The sequence below is a fragment of the Gallinula chloropus genome, assembly GCF_964237585.1.
Source record: "Gallinula chloropus genome assembly, chromosome: 1".
Classification (NCBI taxonomy): Eukaryota; Metazoa; Chordata; class Aves; order Gruiformes; family Rallidae; genus Gallinula; species Gallinula chloropus.
The window spans coordinates 38708345-38722767 of record NC_140085.1 but is presented as its reverse complement, the minus strand read 5'-3'; the positions used below and the strand labels follow the sequence as shown (position 1 = coordinate 38722767).

Genomic DNA, 14423 nt, shown 5'->3' with positions numbered 1-14423 from the left:
GGACAGATTACACCGTGACTGGCTGAGGAAAATTGTTGCTATCATCTTCATTCGGAAATCTCTCTAAGTACTGAGTTACAGTGTGTGGTTTTTTAACTTAAAGATAACTATTTACCTTGGTGGTGCTGGTATTTTAACAGAAGTATTCCCTGGATATCTTCTATTCCACGTAGAAGGCAAGTCCTTAAACACATAGCATTATTATTCTGCTGTATGCAACAAGAATCTTCTCTTGCTTCGCCAACATTCTTTCTGTGGTAATCACTGAGATTTAGGAGAATCACAGATGTCTTTATTGCTGTTTAAATATTTTTTTTTTCTGTAGTATTTCTTAACTGCTTTGCTGTTGCTATGAGTACAGCCATGGCTTTGTTGGACTCCGTTGGCCCTGCGGATCTGTTTCTGAAAGTTTTTGTGGTTATCTGTCTCTGTAGGGCTCAATCTTTCCCATAAAGATGACAGATGGTATTTTGGAGATGCCACTTGGAATTGGCTACAGAAACTGGAAGCAAAAGGCAACATTTGCGTGTTGGAAAGTTGTATCATTCTTCTCTGTGAATTTCACGTGAAAGCTGTGATTTTGCCTTTCTTAGCTTCTATTAATGAATTAATAGTTAACAGTATTACAGCTGCTCTGAACATAAACTCTTCCACTTAAGGACCATCTCTTTCATTGATGGAGCTTGGTTCTTTAGGTGTCTCAGTAGCTCAAGGCATTCACTTCTATGAGTTGCTACGGTGGTGTTCTGTAAGAAATTTCATTACATTAGTTATCTGAAATTGTAGTTCAGAATATAGCTTCAAAAATAACATTTGATAAAACTGAGTTCTTGCTGTTTCTTAGGTTGCTCCACTCCTTGGGGAAGATCAGATTACTTGATGTTGGTAGCTGCTTTAATCCATTTCTGAAGTTTGAAGAATTTCTGACAGTTGGCATAGACATTGTTCCAGCTGTTGAGGTAGGTAATGTTTGCTAAAGTTAATGTAAATTTGGTTCTTAGATATTTTAAATGCTTCAAAATGCATGTAAACCTATTTTTAATACTTAGGTGTGTATCCTAAATATCTGTGTCTCCTTACTACATCCCTTGCTATGAACAGGCTTTAAACTGTAGCTGTGTTTTGTTTTAAAAATCTGTTTTGAAGAGTTATACCTTTATCATTCGACTGTGAATTGTTAAGTTGGAAAATTCACTATCTGAAGGAAATGTTCAGTGACAGTACTTAGAGTTTTTCTGGGGAGTGTTATTAGCCAGAAGCCCACTGTGAGGTGCCTCTTTGGTTTATTGCTACAAATATTATCAAATATCATCAGCAATTCTGAGGACAAATTTATTGGCACTTTTTGGATATATTGCTTTATCTTCTCTAGGTAGTAAGGTTCTCAAATGCATTAATTCTGCTGTAATAATATATTCTTTCTGTCTTTTGCTCTTGACCCAACTTCTGTCAGCCCTAATTGTCATTTTGCTTGGTTGATAAATGTGAAGTAGAATGAAAATTAAAAGATCCAGGAAGAAATGCATTTCTGACAGAAAACAGAAAAACCTTTGACCACACACACATTGACACCTTGCAGTATAAAATCAAGCTCTATTAAAATCAGTGGCCTAAGGTAACCTTCTGTAGAAGTGGAGAGGTGAGTAGTGTACGAGGACAATAATACAGTTAATTTGAAAGTAATGTCCTCTAATTTAATCCACTAACACCTAACTTACATTTTTGTGATTATGCTTAGAGATGATGAAAGAGATTCCTGAAAAAAAACTCCAGTCTGAGAAACGCGTTTTAAAGCAAATCAGTGTTACTTTCATCTGAAACACTTAAACTTGAGTGGACTCCCACCTTGTCTAATTTGAAGAACAGGCATCAGTTACCCAAACATGATTGTCTTCCACTACTTACGAGGCTGTAGGACATCTGCACCATGCTGTTGGGCATGGCATAGGATGTAAAGGAGACACATGCCACTGCAGTGACAGCCTGTGGCATCTAAAGTGGTAATACATAGAATCATACAATGTATTGAGTTGGAAGGGACCTTTAAAGATCATCTAGTCCAACCCCCATGCAGTAAGCAGGGACATCTTCACTAGATCAGGTCACTTAGAACCCAGAGCTCCAACCCCCCTGCCACAGGTAGGGCCACCAGCCTCCAGACCTGGATCTACACAAGGTTGCCCAGGGCCCCATCCAACCTGGCCTCGAACACCTCCAGGGACGGGGCATCCACCACCTCCCTGGGCAGCCTGTTCCAGCACCTCACCACTCTCTCGGTAAAAAACTTTACCCTAATATCTAATCTAAACCATCCTTCCTTTAGTTTTAATCCATTCCCCCTTGTCCTGCCAGTGTCTACCCTTTTAAAAAGTTGATTCCCCTCCTGTTTCTCTGCTCCCTTCAGGTGCTGGAAGGCTGCAATGTGGTCCCCCTGCAGCCTTCTCTTCTCTAGCCTGAACAAACCCAGCTCCCCCAGCCTCTCTTCGTAGGGGAGGTGCTCCAGCCCTCTAACCATCTTCGTGTCCCTCCTCTGAACCCTCTCCAACAGTTCTACATCTTTCTTGTTTTGTGGGCCCCAGACCTGGACACAGGACTCCAGATGGGACCTCATGAGGGCAGAGTAGAGAGGGACAATCACCTCCCTGTCCCTGCTGGCCACCCCTCTTTTGATGGAGAAAAAGAAGTAAAGCTCATGGGTTGAGATAAAGACAGTTTAATAGGACAGAAAAGAAAGATAATCCTTTTAAGAAGAAACAAAACAAGTGATAGACAGCACAATTGCTTACCACACAGACTTGATGCTCAGCTAGATCCTGAGCCATGCTGCCTCCCAGCCAAATCCCCTAGTTACATATGGAGCATGATGCCATATGCTATGGAATATCCCTTTGGCCTGTTTTTGGGTCAGCTGCCCTGGCTGTGTTCCCTTTAAGGTGCTTGGGCACCCTCTGCCACCTTGTTGGCAGGCTGGTGTGAGAAGCTGAAATGTCCGTGACTGCCTGGCAACTAAAGTATTTGTGTTTTATCAAGATTATTCTCATCCTAAATCTGAAACACACCACTGTTCCAGCTGCTAGGAAGAAAATTAGCTCTGTCCCTACAGGAACCAGGACAAGTGACTAAAGCCATTATTGGACGAGTCCCTTAAAAGTTCTGTGGATGTAATGGAGGAATGTGAGCAATACAGACCAGACAACATGAGAGGGAGTAGTCAGATAGCTGGAATTTCTGAGTACTAACCAGCTCTTCAGGTTCTCTGCCAGTACAAAGGAATAAGATAATTGATTTCTTGTCATCTGACAAACTTGATGATAGGAAGTCCCCAGAGTGCTACTGTACAGACCAGCGTAGTTACTGTGAGGCCTGTCTCAGGCTCACCAGCTTTGCTTTACTTCCATTCTTTTGGATACTTTGATGTGTTCAGGGCACCTTGAAACCTAGGTAGTGAGCATTCTTGGAGTGACATGGAGTACAGCTTGTGCACTCAAACGTGTCTGCTGGAATAAGCTCAAGACCACCTCCAAAACAGAACTAATAAGCCCTGATGTATTCATGATGAGACTACATTGAGCTGCATCAGCACCATAACCTCCTGAATAAATTTATCATTAGGTCAGCAGTTGCCTGGGCTGATTTAAGGTTTCAGAACAACAGCCAGAGGGTTTGTATGGTAGTTAATGCCATCTTCTGACCTGAAGTGTTGATCTGGTAACTTAGTGGTAGAAACTCAAAATAGAAAAACTTGTAAAATCCTCTGATTTTGCAGATCTTTCAGGTAAGATACCAAATCACCTTTCAAAACACATTGAAATACAGAAGCTTCTGGAGAAGTTGGTTTCTTGTATAATTTTGAATAGAGGGTTAAATAATTAATAAAAATTGATTAATCCACTTTATGTACAGAAATGCTTTGGATATAGACCAAGTAGTTGAGTAAAATACTTCAGCTAATTTGACAAATAAGGAGGGCATAATTGTGGAGAAAATAGAGAAAGTGGATTGTTAGTTATAAAAGAATGATTGTCTTCAAATTGTTCAGAATATGTTCCACATAGAATGTAAACTGTAGAGACAGGAATGTGAAAATATGTTTCCATTAAAATGTTTTGTGTTTTGAGGTGGGGCAGGGGAAACTGCCCCAAGAAAAGATTAGTATTCTCTTTAGCTAGGCATTGTTTACTCATCATTTTCAGCGTCTTGGTGTAAGGTACACTGAGGGAAACACGCAGTATTGGAAACTAGGAGGAGAGAAGCTGAGACTGGGGTAAGCAGAACAGGTGTCTTGACCCAGTGGTTTTTGTTCACCGTTCCTTCAGTCATTCCGCTTATAACACAAATATTCCAGAGCACAAGTAGCAGTGGTGTTTTCATATAGGAGTTGAATTTTGTCTACAATAAATAAATTTTTAAAAATGCAGCAGGGGTTGTATTGGAAAAAGTATAATCTGAGACAAAAAAAACCCAGAGGCTGGAAGGGTTCTGGAATGAAAAGTGGAATTGCATTTTTAAATGTCAGTGGATGCATGGAAATACGACATCCTAGAAGGATTTTATCAGCAGTTCAAGACTTGTGTATCTAGAGTTTAGTAGCACTCTCCAATTTAGCAGCATTTTTGTCCTAAAACTGCCTGCAGAGTTCTGATTCCATTCGAAACATACTTTAGTCCTGAAATACTTGATTCCCATGTAACTGTTTTATGAGTATTTTTCTCCTACTGAGAAATACTTGCAGTCTAAATTGTTTTTTTAACTGTGGATGGATGTATAACCTCTAACTTTTTAAGTCTTGTTTCAAAGTTAAGTTTGTTACTCCAAATAATTATTCTTCAAAGCACTTCTTTCTGTTAAAAATTGAGAATATCATGAAATTGCTACTGTTAATTTCCTGTTCTAAACATTACAAGGAAGCAGAATATAGCCCTGCAGGTATAATGGAAGCAATTAAAATTTCTTGATTATGGCCACATAATGCGAGTTTCTTTCTTGATTTTTTTTTTTTTAATATTGGAGACCAAGATTAAAGCTACTGAAAAATAAGTCACAGATTTTATTTATCATTGATTACTTTTTCTAATCTACTGCATACTCTCAGAAGAGAATGGGGTATTATAGAAATAGAAATAACATTTTTTTGCTACTTGGAACCAATTGTGCATATCAGTTGCTTTATGAATGCCTTTACAATAGTGTTCTCATGATGTCTTTTCTGAATATTGCTTTATAAAACACACTGTAAATATTTTCCTGTCCTGAAAATGCAACAGATGTAACTCCACCTTTCAGATGTGCTCTGCAGAATGTTTTGTCTCTGCTTTCACGTTCAATTACCAGTTTAGTGTCTGTCATTCACTGCATGTTCTATAGGCATGTAAAGTAGTACTTTTTGTTCTGGAGAGGTTATCATTGATGTTCTGTGGGCTTGGATTGTATTCGCTCTTCCAATTAACCTTGATGTTTGTTTGGTTTTCTGTTTTTCTTACTCCACCAGAGTGTATACAAATGTGACTTCCTGAATCTTCAAATTCAGCAACCCCTCCAGCTGGCACAGGATGCTATAGATGCCTTTCTTAAGCAACTGAAAAACCCCATTGATTCTCTACCTGGAGAACTGTTCCACGTGGTCGTCTTCTCGCTCCTCCTTTCTTATTTTCCATCACCCTATCAGCGATGGATATGCTGCAAGAAGGCACACGAACTCCTCGTATTAAATGGCTTGTTGCTTGTAATAACTCCTGATTCATCTCATCAGAATCGACGGGCTATGATGATGAAAAGCTGGAAAATTGCCATAGAATCCTTGGGGTTTAAACGCTTCAAGTATTCCAAATTTTCTCACATGCACCTGATGGCGTTTAGGAAAACTTCCCTGCAAACAACGAGTGACTTGGTTAGCAGGAACTACCCAGGAATGTTGTACATCCCACAGGATTTCAACAGCATAGAGGATGAGGAGTATTCCAACACCTCCTGCTACGTCCGATCGGATACAGAAGATGAACAGCTAGCGTATGGTTTTATGGAGCTACCCGATGCTCCGTACGACTCGGACTCCGGAGAAAGCCAGTCTAGTTCAATTCCTTTCTATGAGCTAGAAGATCCTATATTGCTTCTAAGTTAATGTAGTCGTTGAGATGCCCTTTCAGTCAAACTTCTTGCTTAACTAATTTTGCTATACTAACATGGGCTCAACACAGACAAATGGTTTGCATCAAGGAAATGCAAAGGTTTACAGAGTTTGCTATTTTTTTCTACTTTTGAATTTTAAAATTTATTCTTGTATGAAAGTGAAAAAACCCCAAATTTTATGCAGATGACTCATGTCATAGCATAAATTGCTGTTACTTTCTTTAGATTTGTATCACTAATTTTTTTTTTCCAGAAAGGTACCATTCTTTTCTTTAGTGCTGTGAAGTGTGAATTCTATTTAATTTGCTAAATGTTGTTTCAGTATTTTAACTCAGTGTGGTTGAGCTTAAGACACTGGAGTTGGTGGGCTTCTGAGAAGTATATGTAGGAAGAAATAATTTGCACTTTAATTAAACGTGCAGATAGGTTAAGACACTTGGTTATCCATGTCCCTTCTTAATTATGGAACAAAACTTTTTTTTTTTTTTTCCAAAACTTGTTTCACTCTGGTTAAGCCTGGGCTGGAGAAACTAGAATAATTGCACATTTGATTTTAAGTTTATTGCAGCCCTCTTGAGATATAACGCCAAATCGAGATAACACCAAAAACACTGGAATAACTCCATCCATACCCATACATACTGTGTAATTTCTTTGCACAAACAGTAGTTAGGAGATTTCTGAAGAGGTTATCTCCCCCTGCCCCGAGGAGTATGGTACGTCTAGATAAGTACGTTTCACTGCAAAGGTGGAACATGGTTTTGCAATGTTCCGAGTGTACAAGCGCTAACGTATATCAGTATTTCCCCAGTGATAGTGTTCTGTATTCTCTTTAAGCTGTGTTTTTTGGGGGACAGGGTGTGTTTTGTCATATTTTAAAGTAAATTATTTATAAGTTTTAAAAGCAAATAACTTTCTCTCTTATTTGTAGACCTCCCAGTAACTACAGACCGAATTTGTGCAAAGGAACATAATGATCAAAGTTTCTCAATGATACACCTATTTGTACAGAGCAGTGTATTCAGACCACACAAGTGATGTTAATATACACTATTTGTTTGCTTATTTGGGCCCCAAAATCTTCCATTTATTCAAGTAAAAATTCGGTAGCTGTCTGAAAAGTGGTCTGCACTATAAAGAGATGGAACAGAAGTGTTCTGCATCTGTTCGGTTTATTAACTTGTGTAATAAATTCGGTTTTGCAGAAAAAAACCCAGTTCTGTTCAACAGTAAAAATAGAGGATTCAGTATTAGCTTAGTGTAGATTTCCCTCCATTTAAAAATAATGGCCAGAATTTTCAGATTTGAATGTTAGGCAGTCAAATCTACGTGTAAGTGCCTGATAAGTGATTTGAACTAGGTGCCACATCATGGGTTTAAAACTGACTTGAGCAAAACGGTAGCAAAGACTAATACATAGTTTCACAGGTGGTTGTGGTGAAATACACCTTACACCATATGAAGCTACCACGTTATATTTATAGTACAGAGGTTACTAGATAAACTGAACTTGCAGTGTGGATTATACAGTGGTTGCTACAAAACTGAAACTTGTTCCTTCCATTGAAGTTTTGCACTGAAAGTGTCATGGTTTGACCTACCTGTTTTTCTATCATACTGTTTCCTACATAAAGTTATCCCACGTTGGTCCAGCTTGCACTCAGACGTGATCTGGACTGCAGTGCTTTATTCTTTAACAAAATCTTTTTGTGTTTCTCTTCTTTAATGTAAAGTATCCCTCAATACCCCATTCAAAATTGTGTGCATCATTCAGATTGAATAACAAGCCAAACAGTTATATTCTGGTAAGTTAAACTAAGATTAGACATACAAGTATCATGGTTGAATTCCAAATTTTTTTTTACAGAGAATATGTCTAATTAAATACACAGTGGCTTCAAAACTGGCTGTAAGTTGGTATTTGCATCTCATGCTTTACCTCTTCATTCTCCCTAAAATGTTCATCAGTCGAAGCCTTTCAACTTCCCAGCCAGCCACTGACTCCAGCAGTGCTCGTGTTAAAGCTAAAGTATTGGTGCTAGAAATTCAGCTGTTTATGGAAGCTTAATCTGTGCATACTGCAAAGTGTACTTAACCAGCTGACATGTATGTTGGCACTGGTAATGTAGAATGGTTTTGAGAGTCATACAAAAAAGCAATTCAGACCAAGATTTATGCCCCCAAAATAGTTTAAAATATTAACATTTAAAATTTGAAGCCTTCTTGGCATGTTGCTGACACCATTGTATTTGTGGTTTAGGGACCCAAGATTCATAAAGGCTTGGTTTTCTTGCTGCTCATTCTACATACGTGAAGTGGGTGTTTTGTTTGTTCAGGGGTTCTGGAGGGGGAGGTTTGATTTGCAGGGAGGGGGTTGTTTGGGTTTGTTTTGTTTTTTTTTTTTACAAGGGGCAGTAGATTGTGGTGGAGGAAGAAGTTTACACAAAAACTTACACCTCCCTGAACAATAAAGTGGGGATATCAGGAGCTGTTGGATATTTGGCTTTAGTGCAAGAAGAATGTTTCTAGGTTATGAAATATTTGAAAACTATGACTGTGCAAGAGATCTCTTGTTGTTGTTAAGGTGCTGGAGAGGAAAAAAAAAGTGTGTTTGCATTTCTGTTGTCTTTATGTCACTACTTTTTGTGAACAAAGCACATTTATTAAAAAAATCAACAAAATAACAAACTGAAAATCTTTTTTAAAGAATTGTTTCTTTGGGATGGAAATGTTGTCTTTTTTTTTTTTCTTTGTGTGGATTGGTTTTATGCTTAATCCCCTGAAAACAATGTCTAGTTTATTTCCTAATTGTCAAGCAAATGGTTTTACAGTAAAAAAAGTTAAACTTGGTACTTCAATTCCAGCTGCTGCATCTCAGCTGGAGTTCTTGCTTTACAGAAGGGCTTTGAGGGCTTTCTCTAGTTGACCACTTGATCCTGCATCATATTTCTTTGCCTGTTTAGGATGCATTCACTTTTTAATAGTTTCTCTCTTCTCTCTCTAGATGTTCTTAATTTCTCCTCTATCTCCTTGAAATACCTTTGCACCTCTCAAGGTGCAAGGGTATGTTGGCCCTTTGAGGTCATTGCTCTATTACTAGAGTAGGGAAGAGATCACAATGGGAAAAGAAGCCCGAAGAACTGAAAACACAAAGCTCCTACTCAGATTCAGATTCTAAGAAAATTAGATTTCAGTCCCTAACACTGCAGAGTCCAGTTGGTATATTCTGGGCTCTTACTTGACAGTGAAGATTAGAAAATGTGATTTCATGGCTGTTCTCAGTGTTGCTTCCTGCAGAGTCTTTCTGTCCTTTTCTGCTGCAGGGAGACTTGCTGACTGGCTTTAAAAGTGTGATCATTCTAAGTCATCGTAATCGCATCTCCAGGAATCAGCAGTACATCTCTGATTCCTTGCAGTTGGGATATATATATATATATATATTTGGGTTTTCTGCTTCTTTTTCAGTAAAGTATTCTCCCAAGAAGTGCAATAAATGGTTGCTTATAGAGTATTCCTTAATCACAGTTGGACAGATACAGTGTCAACTAAGTGTTGCTCATGAAGCCATAAAGCATCTGAAGAAGGTGAGACTTAGTAAGAAACAGAGATTTTACTGTTCTGCTTGTTAGAGGGCAACCTCATGTTTTGTTTTTCTTTTCTAATCTATGTAACTTTTAGACTTGTTGGCCAGTTTTATTTAAAATTTGAAGAGGGGTATGGATTTTGGAGATGGCTGTGGTTTTGGGTAATCACTTGTCTCAGTAATTGAGGCAGGAAAGACTGTCAAAGTTGAGATGCTGGGAGCATGCAGCTGCCACTGAATCAGCACTGGTGCTTCATGACTAAGGGGGTGGAAGGGCTAGTGATGAAGGGATTATGGGAACAAAGGATGTGAAACTGCAGCAGGCCAGCCCTCTTGCAGTTCAAAGAGCCCCTGTGCAGCAGCTGTCTAAACTTATTCAAAGCCAAGCTATCCTTGTTTTGACTGTCTTAGTAATGGAACTGCTACGATCCAGAAACTTGCTGCTCTTGCCCACCTGCCTGTGAGAGCCCATACAAAATACGCATTTCTAACACAAGAGTGTTGTGAAAACATAGCTGGTTAAGAAATGTGCCTTCTATCTAACATGGGGGTGGTGAAAGCTGCTGTTTGGGAATCACCAGTCAGTTGGGAACCTGAGAGTTCTGCTAGCGAGTGCTGGGGAAGGCTCAAGAGGGTTCAGTCTGTCTTGTAGCTGATTCAAACATGGCTTTCCCTCTTCCAGGTCTTAAGCACCACGTTTATAGGTTTGGGATTGGGGGGGGGGGGGGGGGAGTGTCAGTCTTCCAGCCTCTTAACTTGGTGTGTTTTGTGCTTTCCCTCTTGCCTGTCATCTAGATGCTACAGATTCTGTAAAAGCAAGACAGCTGTGGGGCTGGAGGGTGCTGATGGGAGCACTTAGAACCCCACTCTGGCTCACCAGTGCCAGGGGACACGGAGGCGACTCTGCTAAGAAAACGCTGCTCTGTCCCCCAGGCTGCTGGCGCAAAGCAGCACAGCGCCGGTGCTGGACCGGCCCTGGCCGGGGGTAGCACGAGTGAGTGGGGGTCTCTCCTCTCCTCTCTCCTTCCTTCTGCCCACGGTGACCCGATAACTTGGCGCTGGGCTCAGCTGCTGTGGCCAGGCCCTGCTGCTCTGGATGTTGCTGCCCCAGCCAGGTTCTTGTCCCTCGGCCAGCCCCTCACCCCCTCCCCCTGTGCCTTGCTTGGCCGAGGCAGTCACACACTGCTCCCCTCAGCAGTGGTACCGGGTGCGACACAGCCCTCACTGCCTGCGTTAAGGAAACTCGTGTTCCCGCTAAGGGTGAGGGGTTTTTGCATCCTTTCACCAGATGCTGCCTCAGCCCGGGAGCGCCCGAGGAAGGCGCGGACCGCGCTCGGCCCGCCGGCCAAGGCCAGCTGCGCCCCAGCAACGCCTCCGGCCGCGGCGGCGTTTGAGCCTTGGCGCGGCCCGTAGTCGGGACGCCTCGCTCAGCCTCGACATGGCGGCGGCGCTGCGCGGGGGGCGGGAAGTTTCCGGGACGCCTGTTGAGGTGAGTGCGGGACGGCGCCGGGGCCGGGGCGGCTCCCGGGGCCCGGGGGCACGGCGGGGACCAGCTGCACACACCCCTTTGACCCCCCGGGACGGGCTTGCGCCACGGCGCCGTACGCGCGGAGCAGGGGCCCGTCTCCGCGTCGAGGCGGGGACTCGGGCGGCCTGGCGGCCAGCCCCGAGGGAGCGTCGGCCTCCCCGGTCAGGCCCGGGTCCTGGCCGGCCGTCTGCACGGAGCGGCTTCCCGGGACGACACGTTGTGGTCAGCGGTGTTGCCCCGGTAGTCCCGCGGCTGACGCTCCCCCTTCGCAGAGTCAAATGTCCTCGTGAAACTTCCCGGGCCGGGCCGGCATCTGGTGCCTCCGCGGGTGCTCTGCCTTTGGCCATCCGTGCTCTGGGCTCGGGATTAGCAGCTGAAAAGCACCGCAGTGGTTCATCTGGGGTTTCAGGCTACCGTGCTGGTGTGCGAACTCGGTGCGAGTGCTTGTTCTAAAAGAAGCCTCTCAGAGTTGCTTTAAAAAGTGCTAAAACCGATAGATCGAAAGTGAAGGAAAGTGGCTCTGGAGTTTCAGAGAGGCCACACCTGGACTTTAAATCAAGTAGTCAAATTACTGAACCATCTCAGGGGGTTGTTTCTTGGGTTTCGTTTTCTTATTTTTATGTTGTTAGGCAAGTTAGCGTTAAAACTACTTTAGGAGTGGTGATCCTTTCCATATAGGAAAGCTCTTGGATAGGTAGCTCAGGTGCTGCAACCTGAAACTTTAAGGCTGTTTATTTAAAGAAGAAACAGAACAGCCACCCCAACCTCGCCCCCAACTTGGAACAGTTGTTGTCTTACCAGAAATGAGTAACTAATGGCGGTGTTTTAAAGAAAAAATCAGATACTTAAGTTTCCCAGTTTAAAAGGGTTGAATTGCTGCATTACATTTATTTGGTAATACCTGTGTGAAGGGATATGTTAATCATGAAAATGCTGCCTCCTCCTCTTTTCACCAAAAAATTGACCACGTGTTTTGGTTAGAAGATGACAAATGACTAGTAGCATGTCTGAGCAGTACACCTTCTTGCTAGCTGGCTGGAAGAGCGGGAAGAGGAGGTTGCATTCACAGACGGAGCTGTCATTTTGCAAACACTTTGTGCTCAAGCAGACCTTGTGTCTTTCCACCAAGAACAGTTGCTTCTCTTCCCTGTTCCTCACGATGCAGTGGCAGCAAACCTCCATCTGCCTGGCAGAAGCTGAACCAGAGGAGCTTTCTGCCAGAGTGGCTACTTGCCTGCTGGGGAGTTTGCTAGTGTAGCAATCCCACCAGAAGATAATGTAGTGACACTAGCGAAATTTTAAGCCAGACATTAGGCAAGAGCTTCCGCTCTCTGTGTTTGAGCCAGCCTGCTGACTTCCATGAGGCTGTTCTCTGAACAAATATGTGCAGTGTTAGCCCCTTGACTTGGAAGGGTTCCAGAAAGGCTCAGGAATCAAGATGACAGGATGGGGTGGCAGGTGTGCTTCGGCATAGCAGTAGTCACACCTTGATACTGTGGGTTAGAAGGAGATATAACATTGTTTGTCTACACTTGATGATCTTAAAGGGCTTTTCCAGCCTAAATGATTCAATGATTCTATTCACAGTTTGAACAAGAGAGAACTGGGAGGAGGGGGGAATCTGTAGGAGTTGGAATAAATGGCTCAAGTTGTCCATGAAGCCTGTGGTACAAGAAATGGTGGGGCTGGGGACAGTGCTAGGATACCTGACACATTGTAACCTCTGATAGGATAGCTAACTGGCCTCTGTTAGCTGTGCAAAGCAGAAAACAAATGAAAGGTTGAGAGGAACAGTAAGTATATTATCAAGCAAGAGGAGAAACACTTCAGGATCTTAAGCAGCAAGTTTATATGTATAAAACAACAAGAATGAGTACTATGAAAATGTGCATTTGAAATCCAAAGAACTCGCAATGTCACCATGTAATAACCATTTGCTGTATGTATATGGTGTGTATTCTGTTTCAATTCAACAGATTTTTAACACATAATTATGAGTTTCTAGGTGTTTAGTGTAATTTGAGAATGTATCCTATGTTTCTGGTTGTTACATGTATGTCAGTAATTTAACCAAAAGGCTTTCTTAGGCCTAGTATATCTACACTCAAGCTGGTTTTTACACTGGATGTCAGTCCTCAGCAGATGACTTGTTCTTTTGTTATTCACTGGTTTAATAAACAAGAATTTAAAAATGAAGCAAGAATAAAATCAAAGTTTTGAGTTTTAGTCAAGGTGTCCTTTCTTACACCACCCTGCTCCCCCGGCATTATAAATGAAAGCAGTAAGCTATAACCTAGCTCTTACACTCTCATACCCTTAACTCTTCAGAAGGATCTTCAAGATGGTCAATTAGGTAATTACATAAAAAGTTATAGGTGCTACATAGGAGTCTCCTTACTTGTTAAGGACTCTGCCACTCACCTTTATAATTATAGTCTTAGATAAGCTTTCCATTAATAATTTTAAACCAAAAAGTTATATATAAGTATAAATACTAGATAACATTTCAGTAAGTTTTAGCTAAAGGAATTTGGAGGACTGGTAGTTTTGGGGCTCTTTGTAATTTCTGATACTTGAGAAAATTAGAGATGAAAAACTATTGATGCTGATTTTCTTGTGATCCACCTGTTGTTTTCTCTGGAGGTGTAGGCTCTGGTTTATTTGTCCGTGACTCATGGCTTAGAATTTCTAGGCACAAAAGGAGCAAAAATCAGTAGTACCCGCGGTTCTCTTCACATGTAGTTTCACAGAAAGACTCTTCTCTGAGTCATTCTTATCATCACTTACAACCCATTTTGCATACAGAGCAGGGTTGTGATTTCAGAGTAAAAAACCTTTTTTGCCTGTAATTGGAGAGCTCTGAACTACGCCTCTGACAATGTTGTCATAGCTAGGAAAGTATATAGATTACAGCAAGATGGAGACTTCAATGAAAATAGATTTTCCTCAATAACTTTTTTTGTTTCTAATTATAGCAACTAATAGTATTGTTTATGTGCAAACTCAGTAAGATTAGACACTGGTGAGATTGCAGTGGTCCTCATGCTTAAAGACTGAGCTCAGACCAGGGAGACATTTATCCTTTAAGGTACTAATGGTCTCCAGTGAGACTTCCCTAGCCAGGTTTGCTTACAAAATTCCCCCCTGAAAACATTACTGTCTGTTCCTGTACTATATTAAAAAGAA

At 41.6% G+C, this 14423-nt stretch overlaps 1 protein-coding gene across 1 annotated transcript in view; it reads left to right on the top strand.

Moving 5' to 3' along the window:
• Window positions 1-6118, top strand: part of SAMTOR (S-adenosylmethionine sensor upstream of mTORC1) — a gene marked incomplete at both ends in the record, with an annotated part of 34112 nt that extends 27994 nt beyond the window's left edge. The window contains 2 exons of the mRNA XM_084265483.1: window positions 845-959; window positions 5489-6118. Of these exons, the coding sequence (XP_084121609.1) occupies window positions 845-959; window positions 5489-6118 (745 nt within the window). The remainder of the gene's footprint in view (window positions 1-844; window positions 960-5488) is intronic.
• Between the last annotated feature and the right edge of the window lie 8305 nt (window positions 6119-14423).